Raw genomic sequence first — 22,671 nt, 5'->3', positions numbered from 1 at the left:
AACAGATGTGAGACTAACTGTAAAACTGGAATACGAAGAGCCAATTAGCAACCCAATCGAACATTAAGAGAGGAAATGACAGCTGAGAAACAGCCAATCATAAATTCAGTGGGATTTGAAATGCTTACGCGTAATTGAAACTAGAATATCTTGCAGAGGCTTCCTTTGAAATCCATGCGACCAGATAAGTGTTTCACTAACATATCTAAGTAAGTAGGAACTGAGAGTAGAATAATCTTAACACAGAACGTTTCACACAAAGTTGTTTCTGATCATTCTGCCAAAAAATGGTGGGTCGGGTTAGAAAGCTCATTCATCCGACCCTTCAAAGTTTTTCTTTATAATAAACCTGATTCTGATAGACAACCAAAAATGAACAGGAGGACCTGGTATGATTCCAATTCTTATTATCAGACCAAGATTTATCTAACCTCTGAAATGAAGTTTGGTGAAAACTAGCTCTTCTCGAAGTTTCATAAAGTCACTGCCTAGAACAAAACAAAATATGAAACTATATATCAAAACATACTTATAGTAATTAAATTGTTTTAAACTACTTTATCTAAACATTGAACTACTTTATTAATTGAAACTGTTTTTTTAATTTAAATATTGAACTAAAGTTCACAAGAAATTCTTAGTGCAGTCCGATGTATTGAAATTTTCGATAAATACGGAGCATGATAATTATCGTCGTTGTTAAAGTAATGTAATGCCAAAAAGATGTAATTTGAGAGCTGTTTTGAACACCAGCATTTTCAGCAAATTATGAACAGGTTTCAGGTTTTTTGTTTTTCTGGTTCACAAGACTGTACCCTTCTCATAGATTTTTTCCAAGTTTTCATTTCCATTTTAATTGACGTATTTAATTTTTTTGCCCCTATGTCTGTTGATTTTCTTTATTTGGGTATGCTTTTTCTTCATCATAGTTTCTTGATTATGACTCAGTGCCTGTTCAAGTTTTTTAATCTTTGATCTTTTCTATTCAAATTTTTTGCTTCTTAAATTTGAAACTGACTAAGCTAAGCGCGAAAATATCAAATCACAATAAAATAGCAATTTTTGCGCCGAATCAATCAGTGTCGAGGGATTTGTTTTTCTGACGCAAACTAAATAATCAAAGAAGTCTCAAAACTATCCAGCAGACACCAAAAAGATGACCTAATTCAATCCAAACTAAACAGAGATTTGCGATGCGAATCAGAACTCTTCAGAGGTAATTCTATTTGCCGCCTCGCCTATTGTTTGCTCTGAAGTTTAGCATGGCGCAGAATGCAGCGAACAACGGTGATCCTTGCAAAACGCCTCTCCCAATTGAACGTTATTGATTAAAACCAACCTATGAGACAACAAATCCGATGGAAAATGAAGAATCAGACTATGGCATGGAATTCTCGCAAGAAAAAAATATTCATCTCCACGCACTTTTAGAAGAAAACCAACAGATGTTGGACTACCTGCCAAGGCGCAATACGAAAAAACAATTAACAACCCAATCGAACAGAAAGAAATGAAATGACAGTTCCCAAACAGCCATCTTAAATTTCAGTGGGATTTAAAATTTCAATGGGTGATTCAAACCGAAAAATTGTGAGGAGACGACCTTAAAATTTTTGCGAAAATAAGTGCTTCACTATCATACCGAAGTTTCTCAAGTGCACTTTCAAAAAACTATGCTTCAAAAAAATACGCCAAATAAACCAGAATTTTTTACTCAAATGTCGAAAAATTTTGCCGACAAAGAGTCTGCGGTTGATGGCAAAATTCAGAGTACTGGAAAAAGCACTTATTGAACAAAATGTCGGATTGAAAACTTATAGCTAAGAGTTCCTCGTTCTCGATCAAATGAGTACTGCAATTCATGTTAACCTCTTCTTTATCAAAAATCAAACTTTTATTGGTCCGTCGAAAAAATTGCTATGGTTTTTAGATGTTTGAGTCCCAATTCCATAGGTCACGAGGAAAACCAACGGCATCATAAATTTTTTACAGTAAGGACATTTACACTGATCGGATCTATTCTGTACCGCCCCCCCCCCAATGTTTTTTTTGAACCCAGTAACAAACTATATGTTGTATGTTGTTATCATAAAAAATTTATGCTCACTAAGCGGGGGGGGGGGGCGAAACAGAATAGGTCCTACTGATCAAACGTCAGGATACTGCTTCGTCTCCAATCTCAAACCAAACATCAGATTTAACTATTTGAAGATTTTGCCAAACTGGGCCCTCATCTATATTCGAGAAAAAACAAATACTATGCGTTATCTCCTCAATAAACGAACTAAATTCACATCAAGAAAAAAAAATTGGGATTTTACTGTTACTATTTTACTGTTACTATTTCGCCACCAACCCTAGTATTAAAATTCATTTCGTAAAAGTAATCACTTTATCAAATTAAAATTACTTCCGATATTAAAAATAAAAGTTTTCGAACTATACGTTCATCGTCAGGTTAAAACTGTTTCATAAATTGTTAAAAGAAAAAATGTATATCTATTTAAATTTGTCTGAGACCACAATAAAAACAATTCTAGGAACTAATTTAAAAAATTCAATCGAAATTTTTTTCATATTTACAATATTTAGCCTATTTACACTCATATTTACATCTGTTATCAATTTTTCTAAAAGTACTCCTATTCCGGATGTTTAGATTTTGGCCAAGTTTTTGTATTTCTAGGGTAATACGGAATTTGCCCTAACCCTAATTATCCACTTTCTGTTGGTTTTGCAAATTTTGTTTTGTCATGCACAATTTGTTTTTTTGCCATATGTATCTTTCTCAAGTCAAAATCATAGTTTGAACTAATGAATAAAATATGATTTGAACTAACAATCACCAGCGGAAGCAAAATTATCAAAGACTAAAGTCAACGGGTTCCTAAACAGCAAAACCTTATAGCATGGCAAAGGTGCATAAAAACGATATATCTCTCAGACCTGTTCTTTCAATACCTGGTAGTAGTTACGAAAACTTGAACAGATTTCTGGCATCATTTTTCCAGAAATTACCGGTTGCATACATTGAAACCAACACACAAGATGCTGAAAAGGCCTTAGAGTCTCTCTCTCTCTCTCTCTCTCTCTATCTCTCTCTCTCTCTCTCTCTCTCTCTCTCTCTCTCTCTTGAAGATAACGAGTGCAGATAGCATTTCTTGACGTAAAAAATTTGCACGCCAACGTGCCCGTTGGAAAAGTTTGCTCTGATAAAACTCTATTCAGATAAATTAGCTCCAGAGATCCCAAGATCCGAAATGAAGAGTTCGTTTAAGCTAGCGGTGACAAAAGTTCTTTATAAATATAACGGGATCTGGTATGTACAATCAGATGATCTGCCTATGGGAGGATCACTGGCTGTAATACTTGCAAACAATTGGATAAAATAGGTTGAGGCATCACTGCAAGAACCTGAGTTTAGTGAAAAAATCTCTTGATCCGATCAAAACGGGAAGTGAAAAAACTGCAATTGGAGGTTGATTTTCCGAGGAAGAGGAGGAGAGTGTGAGTCATGCAAAAACTGGTTTCATACAAAAAGCCAAAAGATAAGAAGTGAGGAATACGCTAATATGCAGGATGTTGTTTGGATTTGTACGTTTTGCAGCAATCAACAGACAGAGGGGCGGTTTGAGCAGATGAAAATGATCAAAAGGTACGTGGACATGTACTTAAAATTTGCAAATTCATTACACAACAACCTGCAGTTTAGCTTAGGAAAATTTAACATAGAAGAGGTATTTGGCTTTTCTTGACAATAAAGTAGTATTGAAAAATGTGATTCAAGGGACGGTTCACCGTGTTTTTAATGCAACATCTTATTGGTTGGCCTTCGATCAGGCTCTTGAACAGAACAAAACTTGCTGGAGAAAAATCAGAATCCAGAGGAATGATCTACAAAAATAGTGAAGTAGACATCAGAAATGATAGTAAGTGACGGTAAAGATCAATTGAAGACAACACTAAAATAGCATCAAATAAGCAAGACTAGATCTCAAGGTAAACCAAATATTTTTCTACAATACAAAGGCAACCTTCCCCAAAACTTTGTGTTAGAGTATCGATCAAACTATAGTCTTAAACATAGTGAGAATTAGAAAGAAAGTTTAACTTACCAGATTAGAGAGACAAAAGCAAGTTATTTTTGATCAGAAAAATTGTATAAATGAATTGACAAGAAATGGTGGGTAGAATCGATATTTGTTTCAAATTGGTGGATCTAGATAACTAATATTAAATTGAGATTATTTGATGAAAAATCTTCCCAGCATGTATTTAATGATTATGATACCACCGGAAATGTGAAGGAACTCTTAAAAAAGTGTAAACACCTAACATCTATGGTACCCCTTGCAAATGATATCTGGGAAATTTGCGGAAGTAGACCATATTGGGTAAACCTTGCGACCCCCACTAAAAATCATGGTGCTAAGATTAGTTTTTGTATATTGATGTTCTTGCACTCATAATGGGTATATATACAGCTGATATTTGAGCCTTTTTTCATCCCCAAAATCAAATCACTCTCTTGATCTAATAATCAGATCTCTACTGTAAATCTCTAAATTTTACTGTAAAATATCATTTTTTTTATTCTCTCACTTTGAGAAATTGATTTTTCTACATAGCTAAAAACGCTTTTATTCCACTTGCGAAAACGCATAACCAAAAAGGTTATGGGCCCAGCAATTTTCTAAGTCGTAAAACTAATTTCTAAAACAAAACTAATTTGTTGTTGACGGTCTTAATCCTTTTCTGCTTAGTAGATTTTATTTTCGTTACTGTTTTGCCTGCTAAAACTACGGTGGATCAACAGACAGTGAAGCTGCAGACCTACAAAGGAAAGGCAGAGGACTTTCCAATCTGGAGTACAAGATTTGTGGCAATGATGCAGACGAAGGGACTCTACAAATCACTACTTGGGACAGAGGAGCAACTCACTAAGCCTGCACCACTAGCCAATGGGGCAAGCAATGATGAAAAGAAGAACCACAAGGTGCTGAAGGATGCATATGAGAAGGAAGTTGCAGACATCAAGGAGAAACGGAACAATGTGTGCTGCCATCTGGCACTGATACCAGATGCAAAAACTTTTATGCTGATGAGACATGACTGTGTGGGAGATGTCGGCATCGGAGATAGAGCAAAGGCTTGGAATTTTTTGCAAGAGAGATTCCAGAGTGTGGAGACGCCGACAGTGGTGACTTTGGTGGCACAGCTTGCTCGACTGCAGCTCAAAGATGTTGAGGATTTGGATGGCTTCTTCATGAGAGGACAGGAGTTGCTCACAAGGCTACAAGAAGCAAGGGGAAGCAGTCTCAGAGACCCTCTTCAAAGCCTTGGTGCTCAATGTTCTGCCAATGAGGTCTTAAAGTTTTGTTATACAGGAATGCTTTATTCCGGTAACGAATTTCACAGAGTTGAGGAAAATGCTGCAGAACTTCCATGAGAGCACAGCACAGAGGCACAAGGGACAAAGTGGTTCAGTAGCACTGGCAGTGAAGAGTGACTTCAAGAAGGGACCCAAGAAAGGAAACTGCTTTGTGGTTGGGATCCTTGGACACTTTGCCAAGGACTGCAGGAGGAAGAGGACAACACAATGCAGTAAATGTGGTGAGAAAGGTCACCTAGTCAGGGCATGCATGAGACAAAGAGATGGAGGCAAACATGAGTCTGTGGAAATGGGTCCAACATTGGTTTCACCAGACTAGGATTAATGGCAGCTCTTACCCAGTGGAAGACAGCAGGCATGCTAGTGGACAGTGGTTGTACAGATCAGATAGTGACCGACATCGATGCGTTCCTGGATTTTTTGCCCATTCAATCAGTGGTCAGAAATCCCAACGAAGAAGCTTCCAGAGTGGTGGGCAGTGGCTGTGCTAATGCGACGTTTAAACCTGAGCATTCAATTATTAAACTATCTATTTTTGGTTGCACAGTCTTCATGAGGAAGCGGGACAGAGATGTCAACAAACTTGAACCCAAGGCACTGGAAGGATAGTTTGTGGGTTACACTGAAGGAGAAAACGGATACCTGGTGTACATACCCAACACACGCAAGGTGATGGCAGTTCAAGATGTGATCATCAAGGAGTCTGAAGTGGGCTCAATCCCTGACAACAAAGAAACGGCTGACCTACTAGATGATGGGTCGGAACTGGGAATCTGGCACCCAGATGATGGTCATCAAGATGATGACAACCGAGAACGACAGGACACATCTACTGCAATAAAGGAGGAGTGGCATGACGCAGGGAGCGTGAATACTCAAGAAACAACACTGAGACCAGAGGCCTCAGATCTTGGAGAAACAGCACTAGATGAAGGATCTACTGCAACAAGAGGGAGCTACAGAGACTCAGAGTCACTGGAAGACAGTGACACAGAAGAGTTCTCACAGTTAGAGACAGTTGGTTTCAATGAAGATGCACTGGAACACGCGGACAGAGCAGAGCCCAGACAAAGGGACACGAGCAAGGAATGTTCCGCAATTTTTTGAAGAAGTCAGGACCCATGTAGTTGTGACTCAGGGCGACTATGTGGAACCCAAAAAAATTTACGAAGCCAAGCATGATGACGATTGGGACCAGTGGCACCGGGCAATGAAGGACGAGGTCAAGGCACTCCAAGACGACGAGACTTGGAACCTAGTGAGACTACCCACAGACAGGGGCGTCATACCAGGCAAATAGAACTTGGGAAAGAACTTGGGAAAGTTAAATTGGGACCCAGAGGTCAAATGGACAAATACAAAGCACGCTATGTGGCAAAAAGCTTCAAACAGGTGGAAGGACTGGACTACTTTGAGTCTTTTAGCCTTCGTGTAAGCCAGAGACCTTAAGGATTCGACTTCAATTATTAGCGAACCACGGTCATGTGATGCACCAGTTTGATGTCAAGGCGGTTTTCCTGCATTCACCAATAGAAGAAGAAGTGTAACTGGAACAGCCACAGGAGTTTGTAATACAAGGATCAGATGGAGAGGAGTTAGTATGCCGACCTAATGATCCAATTTATGGTTTCAAACAGGCAGCTAAGAACTGTTATAAGGAACTGGCAAACTTCCTACTGAGACAGGGTTTTACCGGAAGCAAGAAAAGCCATTGCTTGTTCAAAAGAGCAGAGACAGAGGGTCACACCTTCATCTTGGTCTGGGTTGACGACATCATAGTGGCATCAAGAAGAATGACATTGATCTCCGATGTCAAAAAGGCACTCGAAGAAACATTTCACAAGGAAGACAGTGGGAGAATGCACTGGTTTACGGGTCTAAGAATCTGACGAGAAGAGGGCAAAGTCAAAGTCGACCAAGAACGATACATAGAAACAACGCTTGAGCGGTTTCAAATGGATCAATAAAAACCCTCAAGAGTTCCAGCTGATTTGAATTTGAAACTTCAGACAGCACAGAACGGAGACGAAGAATTGTATCAGAGGATCTACAGAAGCTTGGTTGGATCACTTCTGTATCTGGCCAAACAGACGAGGCGAGCTATCATGTTCACAGTCAACATTCTGTCCAGACACTTGAATGCACCTATCAATCAACAATGGATGTGCGGAAAAAGACTTCAGCAATATCTTCAAGATTCAAAAGGTTTAAAACTTACTTATACAAAAGAAGCTAGTTATGATTTAGTGTGGAAAGTGATGCAGACTGGTCTGGTGACGTGAACGACAGAAAATCAACGACGGTCTACTACTTCAAGCTCAACGGACGTGGCGCAGCACTCAGCTAGGGTGCCAAGAAGCAGGCCACCGTTGCTTTTTTTCATCAGAAGCAGAAAATCAGGGCATAGCACCAGCAGTTCAAGATGCATTGTATCTGGAGGATTTTGGCATCCAACAGAAACATCCAATAGCAATTGGAGAGGACAACCAGAGTTGTTTTAAATTGTGCCAAAACCTGGTCATGCACAAGAGGAACAAACATTGGGACAAATATTCACTTCATTTGGGACAAAAAGACTGAATATGGGACTATTTCAATTCATTGCGTTTCTACTGACAAAATTGCAGCCGACATCTTTACGAAATATTCACCTGCATCGAAGGTGGAAACATTCAGAACTGTTTTGATGGGAACAGACTCTACGCAATCAGCTCAAGTTTGAGTGGGGGTTTCAGAATACCGACCAAACAATACTCTTAAATTTAGCAAGAATTAGAAAGAAAGTTTAGCTTACCAGATTAGAGAGACAAAACCAAATAGATTTTGATATTTTGATATAGAATTTATATGAATGGATCGTCAAGAAAAGGTGCTTAGAATCAATATTCGTTTCAAATTGGTGGATCTAGATAACTAATATTAGAGTGAAATCATTTGAGGTAAAATCTTCCCAGCATGTATTGAATGATTATGATACCAACGGAATTGTGAAGGAATTCTTAGAAAGGTGTAAATGCATACCATCACCCCTGCGACCAATTTCTGGGAAATTTGCAGAAGCAAACGATATTGGATAACCATTGCGACCCCCACTGTAAATCATGGGTCTTAGATTAGTTTTGTATCTTGACTTTTTCACACTGATAATGGGTATATATACAGCTGATTTTTGAGTCCTTTTTCATCCCCAAATTCAAATCACCATCTTGATCTAATAATCAGATCTCTCCTGTAAATCTCTAAATTCTACTGTAAAATATCATTCTTTTTATTCTCTCATTTTGAGAAATTAATTTTTCTACTTAGTTAAAAACGCTTTTATTCCGCTTGCAAAAACCCATAACCCAACATTTTGCAAGCAAATTGAAGAAACTATGCAACTTGCAAGTGGTGTTAATAACGCAAAAATTAAGATTATCCATCCCCACGCTGAAATCAGCTTTCGATAGAGACCTGAAATCCCACGTTGTATATGGGTTAGAATGTAATAGACGTGGATCCATATATGTTGGGCAAACCAGCCGGCATGTTACCACAAGGATATCAAAACATCAAAAGTAGGATTCACATGTGGGTCAACATCTTGTTGAATGTTCTGGCGCCACGATTGACATTGAATGGAAAATTCTGGATGCCCGTCGGACAGTAGAGAAGTTAATGACTATAAACATCAACAAGCTGAAGCCGGCACTAAACACACTTGATGAATATAGGGGGTGGGGGCTAAAATATAAGTTCAAATCATGAAATTCATATTCTTGACGCCAAATCAAGCAAACTATGTTTATACTGAACCATCAATTATATTGTCGATTACAAAACATTTTTTTGTAAAAATCAAATCAACTTCTCAAATATGGTTACCTACAGAAAAAGTTTGATTCCCAGCAGCTGATAATTTTAATGACAATTCAAAGCTTAAATGAGTTCGGAAATAATTTACTGACAAGTAGAATGACAGTTGAGAGATAGAATAGAATAAAGTTAAAAACAGTTGTTCTGAAATTGAGGGAAGCTGCTCAGAACCTGCATTCGGAATAGATAGAAGAGATAAAAATTAATATTAGAAGATAAGCAGATACGGAGAAACCTCACGCTAAAGGCATGAAAATTTTAAATCGAAATGTTTGTCCCAGATACAAATTCTTCCGCGGGAATCTGATATCTCCTGTAATTGGGGATACCCAAACAATGTCTGGCCTCTTATCACTCAGTAATTAACAACAATCAGCAGCGGAAGCAAAATTAAATAGCCTCCCGGTAGCAAAATAGAGACTTCAATAAATTTATCTTAACAATTAGGTTAATGTTCGTTTGATTTTTCGATCAATTTTGTCGGTATGTGTGCATTGTAATGGTCTACTTTCATTATACGTGCCAATTAAACAGTACCGCCCAAAAGTTTCGTCGGAATCCATTACGTTTAGGTGGCTGAGGTTTGTTTACTGAAAAGGTGGAACGATGTATTAAAAAGTTGACCAGCTGTGATGCTGGTAATTTTACTTGCTCTCAACCGTTTCTTGTAGTTATATTAGCCCTCCGGTCTTTTTAAATACGGTTTTTGTTTGATCATTGTTCTTTTACTCAATATGTACTTTTAAATTTGTGGCCTCAAAGACGGGAGAAACGGGTTAAGACCGAATGCATTAAGTCGCTGAGCAGCTATCTTAGAGCTCTACTATTTTAAGTAAATAATCCATTGAAACTGCTGCGACGATATTAAATTATACTGTAAACGGCAGTTTGGACGCCTCCTCACTTGATGCACCCTTTCACTCCGTCCCCTCTTACTCCCCATCTCATTCAACGTTTAACCCCATACGCTAGACCCCGCCCCCTTGAGATCATACTGTGCTCACCCTCCCCTGCACTAGCATCACTTTAATGCACTCCCCTCGTGCTTAATGGCTGCTTGCTTAAGCAAAAGCTGGCTACTACCAAAGCTAACCGCTCGCCGATAGTTTGAGAAAAATTTGCCCGACGTTAGGTGGCTATGTTTTAATCTGATTTGTAAACTTGTTATGTACTGTTGCACATTGCCAAGCTAAGTTTAAAAAAATTAGATTTTTTCACCTTTATGATGATTTATCTGACTTTTTTGGTATTCGTTTTCAGTAATGTTTCTGTAATTTCACCCGCTTATCAATTTTAAGCGGAAGAACAATGGTTGTCCATCGTGGTAATCAAGTGCGACTGCGACAGTTTGAAACATGAATGAACGATCCGCTCAGTCTCATTCTAGTGAGCAAAACAACTCGTCAGTAAACAATTATATCTCAAATACCGCAAATCCTGTCATAGTGCCATTTGTTCAGCCCACAACGAACAGTTCTGGGCAAATTCCAGGCATAACTCAACCTTACAGTGGAAGTGCTTATCAACAGCAAAACCTTAACTCTGGTGGTAATTACGGATACTCAAGCTCAGTACCTTCTAGCATAACGTACCAAACACCGGGAGTAAACCCTGTAAGCACTAATTATACCATGAACGCTGCCAGATATCCTCTTTGTACTCAACCACCCGCTGTTGAAGGAATTAGTTACCCTGTTCAAAATATGCATGCTCCTCTTTTCAATGAGCAGATGATGTATCACCAAGGTCCGGCTACCTATAATGTTGTAGCACCCCGAATGCATCCAAACAAAACTGCCACCATGCAGTATATACCACGAACGGTGATGTATTATCCTACAGCCTCACCCCAAATTGTACTTCACCACCAGCAACAAAATATGCGAGGGGCGACAGAACCAATGGGAATGGTTCGTTCCAGCTCTATGAACATAAACAGCTCAGCTCAAATCACAGAGAAAGAGTTTTCATCTGAAATGGCAAAATTACCCAAACAGGAAAATACAGCTCCCCCAATATGTAGTACAATGTCAACGCCTGCCAGTAAGAGTGAACCGGTGAATGGATCTCAATTATCAGTTGGTGCCACTTCCTCATCGTCAACTGTTTCCTCTGGAACGTTGAGTGAGGACCAGACTTCGAAGGGATCGTCCAAATCGTCACCATCACCGGATGAATGGACGTCGGATTGTAAGTATTTTGAATTCGCGTTAGTTATTCGAAATTGATGTTTAAAAAGTTTATTTTAAACTGCAGAGAGTCTAATATGAATTTATTCAGTTGTGTCTATAGCTACCGAGAGGTATCCTAAAAATCCTCATCTCGTGAAATGACCTATATTTGCAGTAAAAATTTAAGAGGATTGGTAATTTTCATCTGCTCGTAATGTTTCAACCCTAAAGTTTAGTTATCTTAAATCGTTTAGCGTAGATGAGTGTCATCAGTTATAGATTGAACATACTTTTGTTAGAGGTATCCTAAAAATCCTCATCTCGTGAAATGACCTATATTTGCAGTAAAAATTTAAGAGGATTGGTAATTTTCATCAGCTCGTAATGTTTCAACCCTAAAGTTTAGTTATCTTAAATCGTTTAGCGTAGATGAGTGTCATCAGTTATAGATTGAACATACTTTTGTGAGAGGTATCCTAAAAATCCTCATCTCGTGAAATGACCTATATTTGCAGTAAAAATTTAAGAGGATTGGTAATTTTCATCAGCTCGTAATGTTTCAACCCTAAAGTTTAGTTATCTTAAATCGTTTAGCGTAGATGAGTGTCATCAGTTATAGATTGAACATACTTTTGCCCCTAACTAAAGAAAAACTGACCAATGAAAGACAATAAAAAACTTTCCTTATTTTTTCTAATGGTTTGACCATTTTTCCCAATCCCAATACTTGAATAAGAAATCGGAGAAAAGTGGTGATTCATGATCAAATTGTAAGTAATAAATAATAGTAAATAAAAATAAATAATTTATAAAGTAATTTTTAGCTGTCAACGAAAAAATTCTCTCAACAGACATAAGGAAATTTTAAAACCTTTGCTCAATTTGCAGTGCTTTAGCCATTTCTTATTTACGTTGTCAATATCAACCAACCAATCCATTTTGCGTGCTAATTTGATGTGGAAATAGGTGGATAGCGACAACGACATGGGAAAAAGCGGCAGCTCGTCGAAAGATAGCGGCTTGACACATAAAGTATAGCAAAACTGAGTAATTCTGGCCTCATTTCGACAAGTTTTTGATTCTTGAAACAACAATGGGCGTTTTTTAAAAAATGACTGCTAACGGGCATCAATACTCGACAATTTTTCAAAGAGAAAGAATATTTTCTTAACAATTGCCCACTGGATTTGCTTGGAAGATAGAAGGGGTTATACGGATAATGATTGTGAACTCAACAGCGACTAAAAATAGATAGTCAGCATAAATGGACTTGTAATCAAACAGATTCATGCAACTTTCTTGAAAATAATTTTTAAGGCCAATGCAGTTCTCTCACTTTTTTCCAACTAGGTTGAACACTATCCTATGTTCAACAACGGGAAGTATTTGCAGCAGGAACTATTTGCAACGGGAGGTAAATTATCTCTATAAAATATGATTTTTTGATAAATCATTATTCAGATGGCAAGAAATATTTCGCAGTTTTTGCTCAAATTCTGTTGCTTTTATCCTGCCAACGAGGTGCTTCTAAATTTTATTTTTCCCTGATATGAGTTATATAATATCAAAGTATTATATTTTTCATACGCTGATTGTATCGATCGTGTAACTAAACTTATAGTGGTACGAGATCAAAAACGTCAAAATTTTCAAAAATTCTAGCCTCGTTTCGAAGGAAGAATATTGAAAAAGCTTCAAGTATTAATTCATTTTTCATGAGTTTTTCAACGGCGTCTCATTTTTTTATCGATCGGTTATGTTATCTTTCAAAGTTATGCTATCGACTGTTGTTATCTTTTAAAGTTCCTGAACCAAGATATATTGTTAAGCTAAAAATAAGCCATAGAAAAGCAATGTGAAGGTTTGGCTTGTTTTCAGGCTTTGCAGAAATTCAGTTTAGCTTTTATTAAGAAATAAGATGGCTTGTTTAAGTTGTTTTTGACATGCCTATTGGTGGGAAATACTTGTCAATAATCTTGGGCTGTAAGAAGCAGTAAAAGATGTATCCAATTTTGGTCACATCATTGGTGACTAGAAAATAAAACAATTTAACAACAAGATAAGAACAACAAAAAACTAATTTTTGAAGGAAGTTTTACACGATAAATATGGCGAGGAGATTCACCTAAGAGACTCTTAATTTGGTATCAGGGAAATTGTGACTAGAATTGTTTTAAGAGTAGCATCATATATAGCCAACAAAGCTCTAGCTGAGGTGGCTTTGGCATTTTTTGGTCTGCTGAGTAATATCATTTCGAATTGATTGAGAAAGCAAAGACTATTACAAAAAAAAAACTGTTGAAACCGGGAAAATTTTGAATGAGAAGCAATCAGATATATTTTTAGCATGCTGTTTAAAAATATAGACGAAAATTTGCTTCAAGTGCCTCTATCTCAATGGTAACATTAGAAACGAGGTAGAGAAAGCGATTTTCTAATCAAATAGATCTTTCCTATGAAGTGTAAGTTGCATTGAAGTTTGAGAATTGTGATTTTACATGTATAAAGCCTTGAGTGCTGAATTAGAAAACGATGGTTATTTTCAGTTAGTTCCTCGTCATGTACTTAAGTTTTCCTCTTGTCTCTTTTTCAGTGTTTTTGTTTCTCGCAATGCCACAAAAAGTTTAAAATTTAAACAGGGTCCTAGGTGCTTCAAAATTATGGCGCTTTTTCCCTCGTGATACGCAACTGTTACTGACGGTAAAAAATACCCTCACGTTTATATTGCCCCATATTTTTTAAAATGCTTAAAAACTTACACATACATTTTCTTTGAAACATTTGATCCCTCTGCTTTGTTTTTTTTTTTGAAAAAAAAAATTTAGCCAATGATTCAATTAATTGCTCTCAAACAAGGTTGGTAGCAATTTTAGTAGCATGTGGTCTTTTCTAATGCAATTTCTCGCTTGACCGATTTTTCGTAAGACCCATTTGACTTTTCGTCCTCAAAAACGTCCAGATAAACAGGTAACGCCAATTAAGCTAAAACTAGCCTCCATAAACCGTATCCAGCTACTGACAAAACCAACCACTCGTTTGAGGAGCAATTAGTCCGTCGTTATTCGGTTGTGTTTAATTGCTCTCAAACAAAGTTTGTAGCAATTATATTAGTCCTGTCGGTCTTTTTTTTATGCGATTTTTCGCTTGACCAGTTTTTCGTCTGACGCTTTTGACTTTTCGTCCTCAAAAACGGGATAAACAGGTAGCGCCCAGCGGGCATTATGTGCTCTTAGAGCCTTTCAGGTCTGTTTCAGCTCAAACTGTCTTGGAGACTTATGGTGTGAGGGGCGGTTCTTAGAGGTTGACACCCCTTTTTTGACCCCCCACCCCCACTATTGGCTCCACCCCCCCCCCCACCGCGCTTCCCCCCCCACCCAGTGCTGCCCCCATCAGCCCCCGGTGCACCCCCCCCCCCCCCGTGGCTAGCTACTGACCAAGCCAACCGCTCGCCGGTCGTTTGAGAGCGATTCGCCCGACGTTAGTCGGTTATGTTCATTGTTTGTTGTATACATAAGTACCATTTCAAATGCTGCAATTTTTGAGCATTTGAAATAATTTTTTCCTTTTGCCTCGGCAAAAAGCGCTTCTTAGCAGAAAAAAAACTTTAATATCCGCAAAAGATTTGAAGTACTGTCCAGTCGATATAGCTTCTGCAAGTAATTTAATTTAGATACTTATTTTTTGGTAGGAAATCAATCAAAAGAGCTCTTTTAAGCTTGAAAAAGTGCCTGCCCTGATAAACTCACTGAGAAGTCTCAGTGTATTGGCAAGATTATGAGCTTTGGTTTGGATGGTCCCCAAGCCTGACTATAGCAAATTTTTAATAAATTTTGATCGGGCAAAAAGATAAAAGCCAACTTTGATTCTGGTTATTCAAATTTTTTTTTGCTTTTGAAGAAATGAACTGTAGAATAATCAGAGCATAGCGCGCAATCAATGTTAGCCCTCAATATTTTTCCAAAAAATTATTCCTATATATTTAGCCATATATATTTGACGTGAGGACTTTGAAATATTCAGAGCTGTAGTCCAATTATTACAAGCAAAAAATTTGTTTCAAACTATAAGGTTCAAAAGTTGGTTTTTATCTCCGTCGTGACCGAAAAAAATGAAGAAATATATAAACTTGTGATTCTGCAGTTTTTGTGCAGTTATTGTTTTGAAAATTAAATGTTTTAATTTTTGTTTAGTCGAAATGGATTTGTCTCAGCTGCCAGCGTTCAACTTTAACCTAGAAGAAATTTGCGAGGATGTTTTGTTCCCGGAGCAAGATGACTTTGATGACATTCTAATTGATGATCTAACTATCTCCCCAAAATCATCTCTTAATGGAGGTAGCGATACCAGCACTGTCACACAAACGCCCCCTGCCCAAGTCAAGTCTGAGGGTGATGCGAGCTGCGACCACCGAACTCGATCGCCGGGCTTCCAAAACGACACAGACGGAGTACCGGGTGCACAGACCATCAGCGCCTCTTTTGGGTTCCAGAATCAGAATACCAATGATTCAGTATCATCATCTGCTGGAGTACAATCAAATTTTCAGCAGTTTAAATCGGATACTCTGCAGTTTTGCAGCACCCAAGTTCAGTCAGAATCAAGCGGTAGTTCAGTGGCTACAGTTGATAATGGCAGTGGGGTCGGAATCGTGAAAAGCGAAGAGCAGTCCAATCAGTCGGCACCCTTGCCAGTGGGTCTGGCGAGTCAGGTGCCTCTCCAACATGAAGTGGGAAATGTACAGCAGGACTCTAACACGATCCTAACATCAACTGGCAATGTGAGGAGGCGCAGAAGACCAGACAGGCCGAGTAATGTGAAAGAAGCATGCTCTATTTGTGGAGATAAAGCCAGTGGCTATCATTACAATGCCCTGAGTTGCGAAGGGTGCAAAGGTAGGAATATATGATTTAAGAACATTACCAAGTTAGTGAAATATATAATGGGGTATACGGTCTATGCCCACTCAAGTATGGGAGGGGGGGGGGGGGGGGGGGGAGGAGGGGCTAAAACGTGAAAGACCCGTAAAAGTGACCTTGAATTTTTAAACCTTAATTGCGTATAAAGTGGGGAAAGTAAGCCTTCGTCCTATTTTTGCGTGTAGGCTTCTTCCGCCGAAGTGTAACAAACGACAGGAAGTACACGTGTGAGAAGAGTGGTGCTTGCAACATTGACATCTACATGCGCAGAAAATGCCAGAAGTGCAGGCTCGAACGGTGCTATGGAGCCGGCATGCGCAAAGAGTGTAAGTGATTTCGCCCCATGTCGCGGGTTCTTTTCAAATTACGCATTTGGTCCACTTCAAATTCCGGAAGGAAGTCAGCATCGTCCGAATTCAATGTGGGAAGCTAAATGTACTGAGCTTGCAAAATGTGTTTAAAATAGCTATAGTCTGTCCCATAAAGTTGCGACGTTATCCGGCGCGTTAAAGTTCAAATTTAAAACATGCAGAGATCAGCACTTTGTTGTTCATTTGCATGCCGGGAGTTTTTCGAACGTTCGCGTGCGTTGCAAATTTATGGAACTGAATATACATGACAATTGATATTACATCAGCTGATTCTTCTGATGGAGAGTTTGGGGCGGCTGAACTCGATGGTTCTGGCTATTTCGTGGTGCTCCTCAGCAAAAGTCAGTGTTCAAGCGTCTTAATTCAGAACTAGTATTAATTGCTCTCAAAAAATTTCGTGGCTTCTTTTTGAACTACGGGATAAACTAATAAACCCGAGGGCATTAATTTGCTGAGCAGTTCTTTTAGAGCCCTGCTAGTCTCCCTTTTTTGCCCCCTAAGCTTGAGCTGGTGACTACAAATGCAACCAGTAAATCGAGCGTGAAAAAGTTAAACAGAGAATTTTATTATTCTGCGAAAATAGTTTTTTTTGTCATACACTGGGTTGGGAGAAAAATTCACTATGTTTAACTATTCCAAATTTTTGGAATTTCAATTCTTTTTGCCGTTTTTATCTGTGTTGAAGGAATAGTTCTTTACGAGGGTTTGATTGCTAGCCGAGCGTCTTTCGTATATTTCATTTAACTGGTCGATTTCAAAAGAAATTGTTTTATGTTGGACTCCGTTTTATGTTTTCAGAATAATGAAGTTCAATCAAATTTGGGCTTACTTTTTTTTAATAGCAGCAAATCGATAGTTGGGGCTACTATTGGCCGTCTCCTGGTTTTTACAATTCAGAGAATCGGGGCGCTGTCTTTTTCAAGATTTGTTCACACATTTTCATATTTGAAGTCAAATTGTAGTGATGATTTTGGTCAAGCCGAAACAGGGCAATAGGAAAATTGAGCAGAATAGCATATGGATTTGCGGCGTGAAATTTTTCACTCTAATTTTGAAGTATTGAGAAAATGGTGTTTGAGAAAAAATTAGCTTTTTTGCTAGTTTTTTGTACACGTGCGGCATTTGGCATTGTTTTTCTTTTTAATAGCCTCACAACGATAGCTGGGGCTATTATTGACCTTATCTTGGTTTTTTACAATTCAAAGAATTTGAATTGTATTGGGGCGCTGTCTTTTAAGATCTGTTCACACATTTTCATGATTTTTGAAGTCAAATTGAAGCAGTGATTTCGGTCATGTCGGAACAGGAAATGGAGCGGACAAGCGAGGGGTTTTGCGGCGTGAAATTTTTTCGCTCTAATTTAAAAGTAGATTGAGAAAACGGTGTTTAAACAAAAAATCGCTTTCTCGCTAATAGGTTTTTGTTTACATACGGCAATCTCACTTTGATTTTTACTGTTTTTTTTTTCAATTTTTTGGATCAGATTTTTGCTAAATGTTTTTCCCAATCCATTCATAGTTCATTCTAGGCCTAGTTTTTTGTTAGAATCAAGTTTACATTTCTCGCTGGTTGTTTTTTGTTCTCGCTAGCGGCATTTTGACGTTGATTTTTCTGTTTTTGTTTTTTGATCTGGTTTATTTTAGAATTGGTTTTCTGAATTCACTCATAGTCCGTTCTAGATATAGTTTTTTGTAAATGAAGTAAATGAAAATGAAAATTCTTTGAAATGAAGTAAATGAAAATTCTTTGAATTGTACATCAGGACTTGTCCTGCTATGGTTTTTGTTTCGTCATCAAGATTACGACCATATGACGTCACCACTTTTTGTTAATTCGTTCATGCAATTTCAACTGAAAGGCGTGCGTGACGTCATTTTTCGCTCTTACTGGAGCTAATTTTTTTGGCGTGATGTTCATTCGCGTGATTAAATTTTTGGTCACACGTGACTTGCCGCACTCTCAAAGATGACTTCCTCACTTTGAAAATGACTTTTGTTTACTTTAATTCAAAAATGTAAGGTCAAGTGGATGTGTCACTCCAAATTAAGGTTATTTAAGAGCAGCTGATAGAGGCAGCTATAACTTAAACAGATTCCTAATCAAAATATCTCAACCTTCAATGAAAAGACTATTTTTTTGTTCTGTCTTTTTTACTGTTTTTGGAGACTGCAGATCTACGAAGCTATTGCGGCTATTTTATGGCAATCTGCCAGCTATGTTTACTGTTTTTTCAATTTCATCTGATATTTTCTGAATGGTTTTCCCAATTAATTCATAGTCCATTCTATGTCTTGTTTTTGAATTGTGTCTATACTCTGAATTGTGTCAGGACTTGTCCTGCTATGTATTTCATTGTCGTCAAGAGTTGTGCTACGCCCATATGAGACAATTTCTATCACTTCAAATCTGCTTTTTGTTCGTTCAAACAATTTCAGCAGCATTGCGTGCGTGACGTCATTTTTCAACCTTTTTCATCTTCTTGATTAAGCTTTGTGTCACACGTGACTTCAAAAATGACGTCTCAAAAATGACTTTATCAATCTGAAAATGACTTTTCTTTACCTAATTGAAACAGATAAGTTCAAATGAGTGTTTGTCACTCTAATTGAAGTTTATTTGAGAGAAGCTAATAGAAGCGGCAATAATTCTTCATCACAATATAACATGTCAGCATTTAAAACTTCAGCAATATAACATGTCAGCAACTCTATAAGTATCCAAATTTTTTTTTTACTTTTGATATAATCAATTTTGATCAAATTAGCTATTTCGGTAACAATAGGTATATTTTTTATGGAAAATCAGCGAGAGAGAGAGAGAGAGAGGGACGAGTATTGGTCTAATTGTGTAATTTTACAGTTGAAAAACTATTCGGATTTTAATGTAGCACTGTATACGATTTTTGCATTAATTTTGCCTTTTTTGTTTTATGTTAATTGCAGATCAGAATGATTTCAAATTGAACCTGTTTTTGATCAGTCAAATTTACGTGTAATGGCAGAACAATAAACATACATAAAAGTTTCAGCGAAAAGCTAATGGCTTTTGCTTCAACGCTGTTTGCAAAAAAAAATTGGCCCTGAAGCTTGGAATAATCTGTATTCAGTTTTAATGTGTAAGTCTTTTGACTGTTTCACTGATGAATTGAACAATTGGTTTCGTAGGCAGTTAAAAGTTACTGTTTACAATTTCATAGTGAGTACTTTCGCTTGTAATGTCTTTCATTGTTGTCTCATTTAAGAGAGAGGCCGCATCATTTTTCAATTGAAATATAATTTAGTCTTATTTGCTGTTCTATTATTTAAATAATGGTTTTTTTGCATTGATGTTACTTTTTTTTAAAAGCCGCGGAGTTATGGTGGCTATTAATGGTGACATTGATGTTTTTTAATTCGTTACGTTTGTTTATTACGACCTGACAGCTTGGAATTGACTTTTAGTGACTTCTACTGCCTTGCAGTTTGTGCACGTGACGTCATTTATTCTGCTTCTGGGTCAATTGCGTGACTTACCTCTTTAAAAAATGACTTCTGAAATCACATAATTAACTTTAATTTTTATGAACATTTACTAGTTAAAGATCAAAAGTGTGCATCCAAGTAGTGCCAAACGTAATTGCCCTAATTCTTGAGTATAGAGTCTTGAGTTTTCCTCGCAAAATTGAAATAACTTTTTGATTTTGCCTGTTTTTAATTTTTTGTTGTCGTATGAAGGTATATATGAAGGTATGTTTCTCTTACGCTCTTTAATAGCAGTTATCATCGGCCCACTAATGAGTTGTTGTTTCATTTGTATAATGGTTAAATCTAAAGCAATTTTTTAAATGGATGAACCTATTACTTTTTGAACAATAAGTGATTTTTATGAGGATTTCTATCTCTTCCTCATTTGGTGGACAATTAAGTCAAACACGTGGCTGAGCGGGGTCGGAACATTATGTGCAAACGCACATTACCGATCCTCCTTGTTTAGTCTTCAAGCAAGTTTAATCAACTGAAAACAATTTTCTGTCTGTTTGATTACTCTCTTACCCTCACTACCTAACTAAACTAGAAGGCTGATAATTGGTGTGGTAATAATTTATCGTTATGTTCCACTTCAAATTAGCAGATAAGAGAATTTTGAAACAGATGACAATCAGATTTTAATGTTTTTATGGCGTACGTTTGTCTACTTTCTTCATTTTTAAGACACAGTTGTAAATTGCGGTTTTAAATTTCTTAGGTCTTGCTGTGCCGGTTCTGCTATTTTTCTCAATTTTTCTATCTTCGAGCAGCTGGCTCTGTTACTTTTCAAATGTTTCTTCAGTCTTGCTTTTAATCCTAAGAAGTGTTTTGAGAATCATTATTTTGAAGTCTCTGCTTCGAGAGAATATTGAAAATTACTGGAGATTTGTGCGACTTGTTACGTCACAACGTATTTAAAAGCTTTTTGATGCTTTGAGACGAATCAGTCGTCTTTATCAATTGTTTTTTGGCTTAAACTAGATCGATAGCCACGGCCAACCAACTACCGGACACGTTATTAAAAAAAGAGCAAAAACTCACTTCTGAGTTTCACTTCGTGCTGGCTTTTTAAAATTGTTCTGATTAAATTTCATTGTTGGATCCTTCGATTTTTATTTGTCAAAGTTTCTATTTTGAGTGCATCATTGGAAACTGATCTTCTATTGTACAACCAATTCTTTCAGATATAAATATTGATCCGATAAATAGACCAGCGCAATATACAGGTGTATTTAAGTCAAAGTGAGAGGTAGGGATAAATATTAACTCGATTATGTGTTCTCCGAATTAGATGGTTTATACAAATTGTCTCTTATCAAAATCTGCTTCCCCTTTTCGATTAGGCTCTCTTTGGCTTCGGGATAATCTCGCATTGCCTGATCTAAATCAGTTTTTGACAGTGCAAATAAATCTGTAAATCCTTGACTTCGGATATTGGCCGTGCGTCGGTTCCCGTTAACGTTGCCTTCAATTCCAAGAATACTTATTTCTCCAAAATAGCTTCCGGGCTTGAGAGTTGCGAATACTTTGTCTCCGCTATCTGAAACGACGTCCAAGTACCCTTGTTTTATAATGTACATTTCTTTCCCGATGTCGCCTTTGCGACATACGAAGTCGCCGGGGCTGAACACTTCCGGGCTTAATTTCAACACCAGTTCAATTAGGAACCCTGGCTCACAGTCGGAGAATATAGACACTCGTTTCAAAGTCTCGACGTGGATGTGAAGAGCTATTTCAGCTCTAAGTTTTGGCGGAAGAATATCAATAAGCGACTGTTCATCAATCGATTTTTGGTTCTCCCAAATATACTCAAACCAGTGAACTATTTTGCGCTCTAGAACTGGGTCTACGTGTCTAAAATGCATGTACTGCTTTACTGTATCAAGCTTGGATTTAAAGTCTGTTTCGTTTGCTTGAAAATTTTTGATGGTGGTTCCGACGTTGCCGATGACGGTTGCGAAAATGATAACTCCTAATAGGAAATCGCCGACCATGAATACATACTGAGTGTCGTTTTCTGGTTGAGGAGTTTCGCCAATTGTAGTGAGAGTTAAAGTGGACCAGTAGAGAGAATAGAGGTATTGATATGCGAATTGACATTTGATGTCTCGTACAGTGACGCCCCAAACTAGAAAAAAAACCCGTTTCCTTAAATATTTTAAATTCCACGTCGATCTGAGTTTTTTTGTTATTAAAACGCTGTTTCAGATCTGTCCTAAGGTAGTATTTATGCATTAAATTTGAAACTGATATAGGTTTTCAAATGTAGGTTTTTTTACAAAGAAAAATGGAGTGGATGAATTCAATAAATCTTATTTCAAGATTTAATTATTTGTGCAATGAAAACCGGTTTTCGTTGCTCAGGTTCTTTTTAATAGCAAAAAAATTATCTATGATGTAAACCGCTCATTGTTCCTTCGACCTCAAACGTGCTTAATTTTTAAGTTTCAGAACTTTTTT

General features: G+C 37.5%; 3 protein-coding genes across 3 annotated transcripts in view; 2 read left to right on the top strand and 1 right to left on the bottom strand.

Annotated features, from left to right (window-relative positions):
• Window positions 1-22,671, top strand: part of LOC142340548 (transient receptor potential cation channel subfamily M member-like 2) — a 296,757-nt gene that overhangs the window by 53,564 nt on the left and 220,522 nt on the right. The window lies entirely within an intron of this gene.
• Window positions 10,488-22,671, top strand: part of LOC142340543 (uncharacterized) — a 30,459-nt gene continuing 18,275 nt past the window's right edge. Inside the window, exons 1-3 of the mRNA XM_075391165.1 lie at window positions 10,488-11,437; window positions 15,609-16,310; window positions 16,520-16,660. Of these exons, the coding sequence (XP_075247280.1) occupies window positions 10,603-11,437; window positions 15,609-16,310; window positions 16,520-16,660 (1,678 nt within the window). The 5' untranslated portion in view covers window positions 10,488-10,602. The remainder of the gene's footprint in view (window positions 11,438-15,608; window positions 16,311-16,519; window positions 16,661-22,671) is intronic.
• LOC142340642 (cyclic nucleotide-gated channel rod photoreceptor subunit alpha-like) lies at window positions 21,387-22,621 on the bottom strand. The gene is made up of 2 exons (XM_075391333.1): window positions 22,615-22,621; window positions 21,387-22,339 (listed from the first exon to the last, which is right to left on the bottom strand). The coding sequence occupies exons 1-2, from the start codon at window positions 22,619-22,621 to the stop codon at window positions 21,483-21,485; spliced, it is 864 nt and encodes a 287-aa protein (XP_075247448.1). The 3' UTR covers window positions 21,387-21,482.

The sequence above is a fragment of the Convolutriloba macropyga genome, chromosome 6, assembly GCF_964194025.1.
Source record: "Convolutriloba macropyga chromosome 6, txConMacr16.3, whole genome shotgun sequence".
NCBI lineage: Eukaryota > Metazoa > Xenacoelomorpha > Acoela > Convolutidae > Convolutriloba > Convolutriloba macropyga.
The sequence above is the reverse complement of the archived record's forward strand: the minus strand, read 5'-3'. Positions and strand labels throughout refer to the sequence as shown.